This window comes from Lepidothrix coronata, unplaced genomic scaffold (genome assembly GCF_001604755.1).
Source record: "Lepidothrix coronata isolate B3197 unplaced genomic scaffold, Lepidothrix_coronata-1.0 Scaffold4, whole genome shotgun sequence".
Lineage (NCBI taxonomy): Eukaryota > Metazoa > Chordata > Aves > Passeriformes > Pipridae > Lepidothrix > Lepidothrix coronata.
Window position 1 is genome coordinate 10,186,419 of NW_016690184.1, and position 13,172 is coordinate 10,199,590.

The 13,172-nt window shown below is 38.5% G+C and overlaps 1 protein-coding gene across 2 annotated transcripts in view; it reads left to right on the forward strand.

Moving 5' to 3' along the window:
- ORC3 (origin recognition complex subunit 3) overlaps window positions 1-13,172 on the forward strand; it is a 34,606-nt gene that overhangs the window by 20,607 nt on the left and 827 nt on the right. The window contains exons 14-19 of one of the 2 annotated variants that reach the window (XM_017825409.1): window positions 2,834-2,967; window positions 5,365-5,450; window positions 5,930-6,027; window positions 6,919-7,060; window positions 11,282-11,398; window positions 12,139-12,218. In XM_017825409.1, the coding sequence (XP_017680898.1) occupies window positions 2,834-2,967; window positions 5,365-5,450; window positions 5,930-6,027; window positions 6,919-7,060; window positions 11,282-11,398; window positions 12,139-12,218 (657 nt within the window). The remainder of the gene's footprint in view (window positions 1-2,833; window positions 2,968-5,364; window positions 5,451-5,929; window positions 6,028-6,918; window positions 7,061-11,281; window positions 11,399-12,138; window positions 12,219-13,172) is intronic. The other variant, XM_017825418.1, reaches the window with a different exon arrangement.

Below are 13,172 nucleotides of genomic sequence, written 5' to 3' on the forward strand. Positions count from 1 at the left end.
AGCTTCTGATAGAAATACAGTGAATGTGGTCATTCCTTTCATAGATGATGATTCTATGATTCTTTGTTTTTATCCAGAAAGTCTATTAATTTCCTAACAAAACTCCTCCAACATAATTTCTTCAAATACTTGGAATTCTAGCTGTGACTATTTTTTTTCAGCTTGTAACTTTAATTCTACCTTCCATTTTACACATACTTCCTCTTGTCTCTACTTTTTCTACATGGAATCTTGTTTGCCATCTTTTAGAAGAAAATGATAAAATGCGATCTTTCCAATTTGACTCATAATCTTTTTTTTTCCCCTTTTGTTCAGGTTTAGAAGTTACTCACTGTTCCTTAATATCTCTGCCTTCCCAGGAGCCACATCACCTGTTGATGTCCTTACGTTCACCTTTCCCCATCTCATATTCTTCTTTTCAATGTTTTTCTAAAATCCATCTTTTTTTCCTTGTATTTAGAAAGTAAAAAATAAAAAAGCTTTGGATCAGCTTATTTCTCACTTTCTAACAAAGTATCTCTTTTGCCTTTCGTGAATTATGTTTGATTGTGGGGGTTTCAGTTGAATTGAGTTTCTTTTGTGGTTGGTTTCTCTACTTCAGCCTTTCCTTGGACAGGCTTTTATCTCTTCTACTAGAAATGCTATCCCCAAAGATCATGTTTCATGTCATTTAACTTTAGCAGTCTACACAGTAGTTATTCTTCTTGAGTTGCCAAGAGTCAAAAAAGTGTGAGCTTTATTTCACTTTGGATTAATCCAGTCAGAAGAGAGAGAAGATAAGAGATGCTGGAGAGTGTCTCACTTGATTGGTTATGTGGACCTAACTGCCTGGGACATCTGGTCAAGCTTCTAGGTGGCAAAACTTGCAGTCTGACCTATTGTCCTCTGTCTAGACATTGTAGTCTGTTTTTTGTCTGCCAATCAGTGATGGCTTTTCATCACATGCTGCTTATCACAGTCCTGCCCTTCTGTGACTCCGTCATTTTGGTGCTGACCAATCTCTGTTACCATTTCTTCAGTTGATTCCCCACTTCACCATTCAGAAGGAGTTTCTGTGGACTTCATCCTAGCTTCCTTTCTTCTCTTTCAGAACTTGTCTCTGAATAATCAGATTTATTTACTGCCTTATGATGATCTGAGATCTTACTTTCTGCTGTAAGCCTGACTCCTAGTCAAATTAAAATCTTAACCCCACTCTCTGATAACTGGCATACCTTGCAGTAATCTCAAATGTAAAAGGTTGAAAAGGATCCTTTACTGTTTGCTCATACATGATAACCATCTTTTCTGTTCTTTGGGCCCTGTAATCCCATTGTTGTCATAAATAAGTTTTTCTATAACTTGCAGTTTCATTTTGAATAATATTACTAAAATAAATTTGTTCTTTCTCATTCACAGATCTCTAGATCTGCTTGTCCTCTGTCCATCTTGGGTGTTTAATTATTGCAGTGTTTTGTCTGACCTGGAACAAGGCTATGTTGTTTACCCATTATATTATAGAAGACAGTTTAAAAATGTTTTTTAGCCTGTTGTGTGGTCAAGGCCATCCTTTGTGTTGCTAACTCCTGATGCTTTTCTGTACAAAACAAGTATATCTGAAGGCAATAGCTGACTTGCAAAAATCCATAACCCTGAAGCAGATAAACTGAAGTTTCAAATTCTAACTTTTATAAGCATTTAACATCAACTGCCAGGTAGAAGCTAGAGCTCAAACTGCAGTTGTCTCTCCAGACATCCACAGAGCTTCCCCAGCCTCTTCTGAAGTCTTCCTTAAATTTCTTAGTCAGTAGGTATCTGATATGGAAACCCACTGCCTGACACACTGACCACCATACTCTTTGTCATGCTCTCTTTTTTGTGTAGCTGTGCTTTTTGTGTCTTCTAAAATTCTCAAACGATTAGCATTGTTTTTTTGTATTAGCACCTTTGTTTTGTGTAAGGCAAAGGAAACCCACAAGAATAGGCTGGGAAGGGCTCTTAGTAACAGAGGCTTTACAAATGTATGGTTGTTCAGAACCAGAGTGTTTAGCAATGGGAACCTCTCATGCTGCATGAAAAAAGTTACATGCATGTGTAATGGTACTGGCTGGATGCAATGACTAATTCTGGATTTTATTTATGGATATTTGCAAGGACTTGCTTTGATATCATTTAAATTAAGATTACGAGATTGAGCAGTGCTTGGTGACATTTGTAAAAGGCATTTGTAATTTAACAGTAAGTAAATGCAGGGCTGGAGGTGGGGCTAGATAATCTCAAGAGGTCCCTTCCAACTTGAATGGTTCTGGGATTCTAGTGGTGGTTAGATTTACAGCCATTCAAAAAAATCCAAAACCAAACAAAACCCCCAGCAATTCTGATTTCATTTGAGAGTCATTCTGAATCACAAAGAGTGATTTTGTAATGTTTTGTTTACCGTTCTTGGGAGTGAGCTATGAATCCTACCATACTTGGGTTTTTTTTTTTTTGGCTTGGGATTTTTTTGGTTGGTTGGTTGGTTGGTGCTTTTTAGGTTTATTTTCTCTCTCACAGTTTCAAAAAGTGTAACTCCTGTATTCAGCAAGTGGTTTTAGGTAGAGTATCAGAAAAAACTTTTGTTCTACAGGAAAATGTGAAGGACGTCTTCACCAAACAAAATTGGTTTGTTTCTTTCTGTTAATGACAGCAAGAAAAAAATGGACTTTACTGCTAGGTTAAATGCTTGAAATTCTGGAGATTTTTTTCCTTTTAAAAGGAGTTTTTCTTTTTTTTTTTTTAACTCTTTTTCAACTAAGAACATTGAAAGCTGTTTCATCACTGCGTTTTAACTTCAGCCAACAATTATGCCTTTTAGGATGTTGAATAAGTCTGATTTGGTAACCATGCTTCAACAGTGCATGGAAATTTTGCTGTCATCTTCCGGAAAAGAGTTTGATAAGACAGTAGAGAAGTTGAAGAAGTTCTTGACCGAGTTTCAGAATCTAGAAGGTGGGTGTGTACCATCATGTATTCCACTGTGGATTATATAAAAGCTGTTTTGTTGTCTGACCAATGGGTTTCATTTTCCCCGAGATATCCTGTCACTGTATCAAACCATCAGATCTGCAGGATTGTTTTTTAAATACATGCACAAAATTACAAAATGTTTATATTCTTTACTGCTGTGGCGTTCATGGTTTTTATGATACGCAAGAGTGTGATGTAAGATAAGAAACTGGACAGATCAGCAAACATTACTCACTAAATGTCTCATACGTGTATTTTGAGCATTTTAGCATACGTTGCAATTGCCAAAACATTTAACAAATAAAAAACTATATTGAAAGATAAATAGCAGCAGACTTCCTTATGACGTGGTATTTAGTCCAAATGTATGTGAAGTTCTTTGAGCTGCACATTCAGAGCTAGGACACCAAGGGCCAGTTGTCAGGGCTCTGTTGACATGCTGTAACTTGTCAAGCCCATATATTTGGTTGTTCATGGTAGAGGACATATTTCAGAGCAACAGCCTTCTGTCTTTCAGAAGCTGACATATTCCTTCTGAAACAGGAGTATGATGTAATCCAGCATTCTTCTGGAACAGGAATTTCGTTGCCTCCCCTGAAATATGGATAAGCACTCTTCAGTGTTCTCCCCTTTCAAAGATGAATCGGTTATCATCTGCTCTGGTTTATGCATATTAATTGAGCTCACTACCACTGTGGTCGCTACCTAGCATTGGACAAGTAGGCAGTAAGCCACCAAATATTAACTAATTAATATTTAATTAATTCAATATTAATTAAAGTAATCTTGCAATGTTTTAGGGTTAACTGAGCGTTGTTTAGAAGAATTGGCTCTTGCCTGTTCCATGTATTTTTTAATATATGTAGTAATAGCAGAGCTGTGCTAGAGGAAATAGGTCAGCACTTTGAAAAAGCTGTGTATGTCACTGAAGGTACCAGCACTGAAGAATCTGGACTATGCTGGAAAACCTAAAGGTTCATCTAGTTTGGCTAAAAAAGAATTGAAGCAAAAGGCTTTTAAGTAGTTGGATTTTTACCTTGAGGAAATAAATAAAGAAAAACAACTCTGGGAATTCAGGGACTCGCAGAATTATAAAACAAAAAAGACAGTATTTATTTTCACTTAGGATTTGAAGATGGTTTTAAAGCAGAGAAGGTCTAATGAATCCATGAATGATCTTAGTTTGTTTTCAAAGTGGATTTAAGCTGTAATGGAAAAATTAGAAGGGGAAGTTAAAACAAACTGTACGTTAATAGGTTGCTGAGTTAGATAACTTTTCACTTTATATATTTATGTGATTGTATTGATCTTTAGCAGGAGTTCTCAGAAGTCTGCCAAAAATGTTATGTACCAAAATTGCCCACAGAACCCTTAGAGTGAAAGGGTAGTCCAAAATACTATTTTTTTTAGCAACAACAAAGTCCATTGTCCTGACTGCCTAATGAACTGAAAAACATAAAATCATGAGGCCTGAGGAAGCAAAATATCTTTATGTTCAGTCTATTTTGAGCTGAAGGATTTGGGGGGAAAAAAAATTGATGTAGTAGTGGAGAGGAAGTTTTCTGTTTTGAAATCTTCAACACCCATAGAAATGTCCACAGGGCCCAGGAAATAGGAAATCATTCTACGTAGGTCACAAAAAAGCTTTAATATATCATGATTGTCACTGTTGATTGGAGCTTTACCTGTGACCTATAGGTGGAACCTCCATCTACTATCTTCTTAAGTAAGGCAAGAAATCTAGTTAGCTTTTGGTTTGATATTTTTTATTGCTTATCCTGGTGTTGATGATGCCTTGGAAGTTTTTACTTTTTTGTTTTCTCATAAAAATTACTAATAATTGGTGCTATTGATAACAAACTATATGGCTATGAAAATGAAAATTTGTTATAAATTAAGATGAGAATAAAACTGGGCAATGAAATACCTTAGCACACTTCTGGTTTGCTGCTCTGGTTGCAGTTCTGGGTTACATAGGGAGAACTCATTTCTCACTCAGTGTTTTCCTTCACATGAGAAGGAAGAAAATACAGTGTGTGGTATTTTGAATACTCCTAAAGCATCAGTAGTATCTAATACTCATCTGTCCAATTTAAAAATGTTGAGAATATGACCTAGGATAGCATAAACAGAATTCATATGATCAGCAAGGCTTCTGCTGGATCTTTGCTCAGGGCTGACTTGCTTCAGTTAGTTAATTACTGTTGGTTAAACTGCACTGCAGACTCCTTGTTTGACAAGGTGCAAGATCAAAAGCTGCCTGTGTTTGGGTCTATGTGAACAAGTAACTGAACACTTGTCAGATTGCTTGGGTTAGGGGGTTTATGTAGGTAGACAGGAAAAGTTTACCCCACATATCAAACATCAGTTTTGTTCTAGTAGCAGAAGCTTTCCAAGAACAAGATGTGTCCATATCATCACAAAAGGAGCTCCAGAAGAAGACAGACCTTTATCATCTTCAGAAGGTTAGGCCTGTGCAGGCTTTATTGACTAGTTCCTTAAATGAATCATTTAAGATGTAATTGTTCATGGTTAGTTCTTCCCAGCTTGCTGGAGCTCTGCGTAAAGGTTGTGTATAAGTGTCTCATCTTAAAAATGAATGAATAAATGCCAACTACGTATGTCAGGCCCTCCTGACACATAGAAAATTATAGAAAATATCTATCATAAACTAGGATTTTAAAATGCAAAGTAGATGTTTTCTTTTTATTTGACTACTAATTTGAACATTCTGCCTAACACGTTTCTTTGAATTTCCCAAACTCCTATGGTTTTGAGAATTGAATACATTGGCCTAAATAAAAATAACTGCACAATCACGCGTTCAAACATCATCAGTGAAGACATGCCAGCAAAAATTAATTATACATGTTAAACATATAGATTGTGTTCTCTAGAGAATAACTACCTCCCATGTAGTTTTATGCACCACTTTTTTTTAAAGACTTTGTTGGAGTTGAAGGAATCGAGGCGGACTAAGAAACTGACCAAGTTTGAAATGCTTCGGTTTGAAGTTGTTGACTATATAGACAGTCTTGTAAGGTGAGCTTTCCCGTTTTATATTCCTGCATTAGTTTGCACCATAAGTTGCAAATGAAATTTTACTAACGTGTTAGTCTCATTGAAATTGTGTCTTGGTCCCTGCAGAACACTTTTTTTGATTCCTGTTCTTTTTTGGAGGTCTTTAAAAACAATAACTAAAAAAACCCACCTCTTTTCCGCAGATTAGTTGAAATAATTGGTATATGGATTGACCAATTTACTTTGGCTACAGAAAAAAAAGTTGAGGGAGGACTGGGTATACATAGCAGAAAAAAGTCAAGAGTTTTTACCCTAATCTTTGCTGATCTGTTCTACTTATGAAACTGTACAGATGTCAAGTGTGATATACTGTTCATTTTGGGAACGGTTTTGGTGAGCAAGCCATAGCAGATACAGTTTTGGAGGCAGCTCTGTAGTGGAAAATGTGAAAGGCTTCTTGTGGTGGGGGAAGAGATAAAGGCACTTAATTATAGAGCCTTGGGCGGGGAGGGAGGCAGAGAAGCTAACAGAAGTATGACTGTACCAAGAAAAAAGCTTCAGATTTGAAGACAAAGATGAGCAGAGACTCATCATGGGGCCTCAGGATGGATAAGCAAAATCTATGGAGTACATGATGGGTGTTAGCATTTTAGCTGCTGCCCTTATTTTTGAATTTGTCAGTGGCCCAGCTAGAGTTCTATGCTAAATCCATTAGATGTAGAGTTGATAAAAACAGACTTCTCTGCTTAAAAGTTTTTTTTCAGTGCTGTTCATATTGTTTTTTCAGAGATTTGTCTGTACTGGTTGGGAAACATATATTCTTGTAGTCTCTGACTGCAGCAGACTTCTGTTATTTCCCTTAAGCTGAAGCTTGTGTCTCCCCCACTTTCCCCATACCCCATGCTTTTTCAGAAAATACCTGGTTCCTGCAGACCGCAGGACTCTGCATGAGATACTGTATTTCAACACAGCTGCTGTTCTCCGTGGACACTTGAATGCTGCCCCGAGAACTGCACTTCATACAGCTTTAAATAACCCACACTGGTACCTGAAGGTAAGAAACAAGTGAGTTGTTCGTGGTGCTGGAGTAGTTTCTGAAGGCTACGTGTGAAGATGGTGTGCAAGGATTAGTTTTGCTGTTTCATGAAGCTTGGCACACATTCAGCTCTTTTGCAGAGAACTAGCAAGTATTGATAAGCAACTAGGGACTTTGTTCAAAGAGTTAGGGAATCTGTCTGGCTGAAATAGAAAAGGTAATTCTGGAAAGAGTTCTATATGAGGAATCCATTTTCCAGAGTGTGGTCTAGTCAGAATATTTTTCTTTCTCCTGTAGAGGTAGCAGAAAAGTAATTTTGTCCTCCACTACAAATGGGATGACTGTCCATGGAATAAAATACAATGTCTGTTACTCTTTCCAAAGACTTTCTTTATAGAGCTGGTGCTTAGTCCTCACTGTGTAGATTAGCTGTAAGATGAAGGCTGTTCAGGCGGAGTGATAACATGAAAACAGCTGAAATACAGCATATTGTTGTGTATTGATATCCTTTGTTTTCTGAGTCCAGGAAAAGGATTGTCCTTGATTTTGTCAGCTGACCCTGCCCTTTTCTAGAGGAGAAAAGAAGCCTATTTTCCAGTTCTTTCATAAGTCAAACTCACAGGATGACCAAAAGAAAGAAATAGAGCAAGATTTGGAAAAGGAGTGAACATATATTGCTTTTGCTCCTTGATTATAGATGCTACTTGGAAGTTGTCCTTATGCCCTAATATTTTCTTAAAAACACGATTATAGTTCTGAAAAAAAAAAGTTGGTTGTAGCTGTATCTGAGTAATTACATGTTACTTTAGTCAAAGCTAACACTTACCAGGAATCATACTTGATAGAGATCAGTCTTTGAAATCTACAACCCGATTTGTATTGGGTTTGTTTGCTCTGTGCCTTGATTTGAATGAGGGTTGTCACTTTTACTGTATGACGGAGTTATTTCTAAAACCACTTACAGAGCTTATTTGTGAAAGCAGTGAGCTACCATTAAAGAAACCTAATATGGACCTCAGTAATTTATATTATTAGAAAACCTGTAAAAATATAGGACAGCTAGCAAAATCTAACTGCTGATATGTTTAATAAGTATCCTCTTTGATGAGTTGATAGGATTTAAATCCCTCTGTCATCCTGTACTTTGTTCTTTGACATGCTTTAACATATTTACAATGTTTTCTGAGAAGACTGTGAAGGTTTGGCATGGTTTCTAACAGCCACAGTATTGGCTGAGTACCTTGCCTAGCATTTTAATCCATGTGAGCCAAATAAATATTTTCTTAATTGTATCTATGACTTCTGCATGGCTTGTGTGTTCCTGTGCCATGACCAGAGCAAAGTTCTCTAGAGCTGTCCTTTCAAGAAGGCTAGGACGGAAAAGGGCCTCGGTGGAGTGTACCAGTGAGTGATTAATATGTAATGCATTGCTTACAGGAATCCAGTCCAGTTATTTATTTAGCAAAATATTTATCATGGAGAACAAAAAAAGAAAAAAAAAGAACCCAAAAAACCTGCACCAATACCAGTGTAATTCTGTTTTCACTGATCCCTTGAAAATTCAGTAAGTTGTAACTTGGGGTACCAGCTTCCTTATCAGGGAAAGAGGATTTGGTCCTTGCGATAACAACATTGATTCCAGAGCAAGGTAGGAGTCGGTCCTCTCTCCAGCTTCTAGGGACAGGGTCAGGCAAGAACACTCATCAGCAGTGTTCTGGGTTGCTCCCACTCCCATTCCCTTCTTTCAGAAGCAGCACCTCTGTGCTGTACAGATGGTTTCACAACTGGCTGCTCATTCTAGGGCAGCTTCCTGCATGTCAGCCTAGTTATTTGCTCTGGAGGACATCGCTGTGCTGCTGCCTCAGGAAGCTGAGGTTTCCCTGACAGCAGCTGCAGCTCCCTCCTGCTGTGCTGCAAAGACTTGGCCTAGTTATCACAGACAAGGCTGGGATCTGGCAGGTGCTGGGAGAGACCCTGCAGTGCCAGTCAGTAATATCTTTTCTGGATCATTCTTGGCACTTGTATGTGGTCCAGCTAGGGACTAATTTCTACAGATAAACCTGCTCAGGAGAGTACAGTTGCTCAGGAAGTTGCATCCTCTCTTGGTTGTGAAAACTGTCCTGACCTTAAAACTAGAAAATCAATGCAAAATGTCCAGCAATGCCAGGCTGGCACATGGCTGAGTAGTAGGAAGCCACAGAGTCAGGTGCAGTAGCAGAGGGGAAAAGAGAAGGATGTAGGGTTACCCTTCTCGGCAGTGATGAACCACTAGATCTAGATCAGTCAGAAGGTATAACCTCATGTGTGCTGGTTAGTAACGCAGCAGTATTTGAAACTGTTCTGATACGTTCCTGAATTACAGTCTGGTAAACTAATGTCTGCACTGTCACATTTTGAGGATTTAGCCATGTTTCTCTGAATTTTTCTGTAAACAATCTGGACTGAACTGACAGACATTAACCTAATGTCTGGAACTTTTGTGTTCCTTGCAGAGTAAATAAACTTGAAAATTGCTAGGTGTTCCGGAAAGTATGAAATGTCTCATAGGTGCTAGTGTCCAAATTGGATCTAAGTCTCACAAATTGCAGGAATTGAGATTTATGAAAAGTAAGCTAGAGATTCTTGAGCAAAGTTATATTCTTTGCCCAGCCTTCTTTCCTATCTTGGAAAGCATTTCCTTATAAAGGTGTCATTGCTAGAGGTTTATAACTTTGCAAAGTAGCTTGTATATTTTACTAGCATCTAAAAGCATTTTAGAAAAAATTTCTGTGAACTGAATTTCTGTGATCAGTGGTTATTTTCATGTTAAGAGGGCTGACTTCTTAGAGTGCATGAAACTGAAACGAAATGCTGTAAATTTCTGCAGCTGTACCTGGGAATTTTGCCCTGGCTCAAGTGACTTTTCTACTTCTCAAGTAAATGGTCCAGTGCTGATGACCTGTATCCGAGTGGAAAGCTGCCAGAAAAGGATCTGGGGGTGCAGGTCAACAGCAGCTGAACATGAGCCAGCAGTGTGCCTTGGTGGCCAGGAAGGCCAATGACACCCTGGCCTGTATCAGGAACAGTGTGGCCAGCAGGACTAAGGAAGGGATTGGCCTCCTGTACTTAGCACTGGTGAGGCCACGCCTTGAGTCCCGTGTCCATTTCTGGGCCACTCAATTCAGGAAGGACACTGAGGTGCTGGAGCAGCTCCAGATAAGAGCAGTAATGGTGGTGAAGGCTCTAGGGAGTGAGTCCTCTGAGGAGCTGCTGAGGGTTGTTTAGTCTGGAGAAAAGGAGGTTCAGGGGAGACCTTATCGCTCTCTACAACTACCTGAAAGGAGGTTGTAGCCAGGTGGGGGTTGGTCTCTTCTCCCAGGCAGCTAGTGATAGGAGGAGAGGAAATGGCCTCAAGTTGCACCAGGGGAGGTTTAGATTGGATATTTAGAAAATTGTCTTCCTGGGAAGGGTTGTCAAACCCTGGAACATGTCGCCCAGGGAAGTTGTGGAGTCACCATCCCTGGAGAGAGATAAAAGAAAGGTAGTGTGGCACTAAAGGACATGGTGTAGAAGTGGCCGTGGCAGTGCTTGGTTAACAGTTGGACTTGATGATTTTAGAGGGCTTTTCCAACCTTAGTGATTCTACGAATTTCCTGAAATATAGAATACTTTGTGAGAAATCAGACTTTTGCTTTCATAGGTGCTGAGTTTCAAGCCAGAGGTGAATAATGATTACATTTCAAACATAAAACTCTGATAAGAGAGAAGCAATTATGGTTTTTAGTACATCTGACAGATCTATACTAAGTCTTCCTCTTCCTTTTGAGGGTGTAGGGGGAAGGGATACTTTTCTATTTTCTACATAGGCAAATCATGACTTGTTTCTTTTCCCAAGTCCATAAAACAGAGTATTTCATATGTAAATAGCACTAGCAAAAGAATTGGGTAAAAGCCTAGTCAGATAACCACTCTTTATAGTAGAGATGGTATAAGTGTACAAATTCATAGAAGGAACACCAGGAGTGAAGTAGCTGGGTAGCATTTTGTTTGCCTGTTTTTTATGGTATGTTTTCTTATTTTCCTGCTTGTTTTTTGGGTTTTTTTCTTCTTTGTGCTATCAGCTTGCCATTACACACAAACAGGAAACATTTGGTTAGAATACCTGCCATCTGAATTTCCTGGAATAGTTATAACTAGCCCTTAAAATTGTTCATGATAAAAAACCCATCAAAATTACTGCCTTCAATTTTTTTTCATCAGAATCAAGCTTTGAAGTGTGATGGAGGAAGCATTTCTAATAAAGCCCCTGACATTTGCATAGTGTATAAGCTTCATTTGGAGTGTGGCAGATTAATCAATCTCGTTGACTGGTTAGAGGTATGTGATGATGCAAATACTACCTTTACCTGCTTTCAGTATTCTGATTTATCTTTTTCTGCATGTCTGCTTTTCTTTAGTGCCCCTGTTGACAGCTTAGATCCTTGGCATACCTTGGTCCACAAGACCACAAGAACACACAGTAATTCCAATCAGTCTTCCTCTATTGTGAATAATTTATTTCCAGCACTGTTACTCTGTGATGAAAATATTTTGCTTCTGCTTGTATTTTATGTTTGGCACAGGTCACATTTTGTGCTTCACAGCATCCCCTGGCAAGAAACTGTTTAGCTTAACTACCTGCAGTTTAGAGGATACTCCTTTTGCTTGTTCTATGTTGTTTGCTGCTGCCTTGTTTGTATACTGTATTTTCCTACTCAGACTCCTGCTGTCCCTCAGTTTATAGATTTCTGCACAGCCAGCTTTACCTTTCTCATTTCCTCAGAATGTTTAAGCAGTCTCACTTTGAAAATATTTTTCAGTTCTTTGGTTTCTTTGAGAATGGGTCAGTACCCAGAACTGTTTTGAGATTTAAAATTGGAGGCACATGAGTTCACTGAGTGATGTCTTGCATTCTGTATTGCTTGCTCTTTTGATTGTTGCTGAATTGGCACGCTCATAGAGCTATCACTCCAAGACCTCAATCCTCCTGAGTGATAGCCATTGGCTCAGAGCTCACTATTTTATATGCAGCTCTGTCTGTGAACTGTATTAAATCTGTGCTGCTTTTCTCTTTCTAGGCTTTCTCAACTGTGGTGATGGCAGGTGAGGAACCAAATGCAGATACAGCTTCCTCAGACCAGATGGATGATATTATCCAGTATCCTTTCTCATTTCTCTCAACCTTGACATTTAAATGCTTAAAGGATTTATGAACCAATGTTTTTAAAATACAGGTTCATGTGCACTGATAACTAATTTCAGAAAAAATACTACTTTAAACAGCTGTAATGGACTGAAAATGTCCATTAAGAAACAGATCTGCTGAAACAGTTGGGATGGGAGTGGTGAGGCAGGAGAGCAGCTTTTGTCCATAGGAATTGTTTGGGTCTGAAACAGAACCAAAAGTCCATAAAACAAGTTGAAACTGTTTGGTTAAATCATCTCAGAGTTTGTATAGCTGCTGTATAGAGGTAAGGCATTACTGGGGAACAGATGGTAGGAGGGCTGTGACCTAGAGAGCAGATGGAGAAATAGAAACAAGTAGTCCATTATGAGGAAGATGAAAGCACTAGCAGAGGAGTCACTTAAAATGTGGTGTCTCAGTAGAAGCCGTGAGTTCCAGTACCTTAGGACAAAGTAAGCAGCAGAATGAAGGTTTTGTGGAAACTAATCAACTCTGATCCTGAACTGAGGAATGAAAAAATATTTAATGGATGGGCATTAGAACCAAAACCCATGGCTACAGCAGTAGTGCTGCCACAGAGTAGAGATGAATAGTTGTACGAAAGGAAGCTTAGAGCACATATATGTATGTGCTCTAATACTATACTTTGCTTTTCTTTAGTATAAGGCCTTTCCTTTTTTACAAGCTCCACTGGTAATTAACACTCACAGTAAACTGAATTCTCTAACTCAGGAATAAAAGCTGTATGTCAGGAATGCAGCAAGAAAGATATAGTGAATAGAAAGTAAGGAGAAGGTGGTGCTGTTTTATGAAATCTCAAAAAAAAATCTCTATAATTATCTATCTTTCCTTTTTTTTGTCAAGAGGCACGAAGTATAAATTCTTCTGAGATACCACAAAATTAGTATCTTTGTAGGCTTTAAGCTT